The sequence below is a fragment of the Alligator sinensis genome, unplaced genomic scaffold, assembly GCF_000455745.1.
Source record: "Alligator sinensis unplaced genomic scaffold, ASM45574v1 scaffold1121_1, whole genome shotgun sequence".
NCBI classification, from domain to species: Eukaryota; Metazoa; Chordata; order Crocodylia; family Alligatoridae; genus Alligator; species Alligator sinensis.
In genome coordinates, this window is record NW_005843357.1 from 106,874 (window position 1) to 108,277 (window position 1,404).

At 64.5% G+C, this 1,404-nt stretch overlaps 1 protein-coding gene across 1 annotated transcript in view; it reads left to right on the plus strand.

The window, feature by feature from the left end:
• The window catches only part of SPNS1 (sphingolipid transporter 1 (putative)), a 4,626-nt gene that overhangs the window by 1,088 nt on the left and 2,134 nt on the right, over window positions 1-1,404 (plus strand). The window contains 6 exon segments of the mRNA XM_006038434.3: window positions 7-158; window positions 232-298; window positions 506-651; window positions 726-854; window positions 1,322-1,398; window positions 1,401-1,404. The exon segment at window positions 1,401-1,404 is cut by the window's right edge and continues 100 nt beyond it. Coding sequence (XP_006038496.2) covers window positions 7-158; window positions 232-298; window positions 506-651; window positions 726-854; window positions 1,322-1,398; window positions 1,401-1,404 — 575 coding nt within the window.

The following is a 1,404-nucleotide window of genomic DNA, read 5'->3' on the forward strand; positions in this document are numbered from 1 at the left end:
TCCCAGCGCTTCTGGCTGCTGCTACTGACACGGGGGCTGGTGGGGGTGGGGGAGGCGAGCTACTCCACCGTGGCCCCCACCATCATCGCCGACCTCTTCGTGGGCGACCGCCGCAGCCGCATGCTCGGGTTCTTCTACTTCGCCATCCCTGTGGGCAGGTCAGGCAGGGGCCTGTGGGGGGCGGGGGCACCATGGGGCTGTCGCTGACCCCCCTGCCTCCTTCCACTGCAGCGGCCTAGGCTACATCGCAGGCTCCAAGGTGAAGGATGTCATGCACGACTGGCACTGGGCGCTTAGGGTGAGCTGGGGCAGTGCAGAGGCAGCGTTGTACCCTCTCCCCCCTGGCATGAAGCAGGGGTGGGGCAGCCCTAGGGGTGAGATTTATGCTGGAGGGGGTGGGGCCTGGGTGTTAGGAGCAGGGCCTAAGCCTAGTGGGAGCAGCAAGGGCCCATCAGGGCAGGGTAGGTGGGGCCTCAGGCCTGACCCCACCCCCTCCCTCCCACAGGTGACCCCTGGGCTGGGAGTGGTGGCAGTGGTGCTGCTGCTGCTGGTGATGAAGGAGCCGCCACGGGGGGCCGTGGAGCGCCATGGCCCCCCATCCCCACTGCACTACACGTCCTGGTGTGACGACGTGCGAGCCCTGGCACGCAAGTGAGTGCGTGGCTGGGGGAGGGCCTGGGGTGGTGGGGCCTGGATCTGGGTCTTACTGCCCCTGTGTGTTTCAGCCGGAGCTTCGTGCTGTCCTCGCTCGGCTTCACGGCTGTGGCCTTCGTGACAGGGGCCCTGGCGCTCTGGGCCCCAGCCTTCCTGCAGCGTGCCCGGCTGGCTGCCGGCGCGCCGCCCGCTGATGACAGGTCAGGCACTGACCCCTGGTGTGTGTGCGAGGAGCCTGCGCTGTGGTCTGTGCTTTCCTGGCACGTGTGCAGCGCTTGGTTTGTTTGCTGGTGTGTGAGAGATGTTTGAGCTTTGACCTCTGACTTTTAACTCTGTGTGTGACGTGTGTCCTGTGACCTCCGGCCTGCCTGTGAGCTGCCTGATCTCTGATGTTGGCCCCTTTGCATGTGTGCAAGGTGCCCAACACACGATCTTGTTTTTTGCCATGTGTGAAGAGCCTTTGTCGTGCGTGTAAAGTTCATGAACTTTGATCTTTGATGTCTGTGCGAGGTGCTTGGTTTCTGACCCATGGCACCTTTACAGTGCCAGAGCTTAAACCCATGACCCCTGGCCGTGTGTGTGTGTGCGTGTGTGTGTGCGTGCGTGCGTGATGCTTGTTCTGTGCCTCTGGGCCTGGCGCCCCCTGACCCATGCCCTGTGCCTACAGCCTGGTGTTCGGGGCAGTGACCTGCGTGACGGGGGTGCTGGGCGTGGGGGCAGGCGTGGAGCTGTCACGTCGGCTGCGGCTCC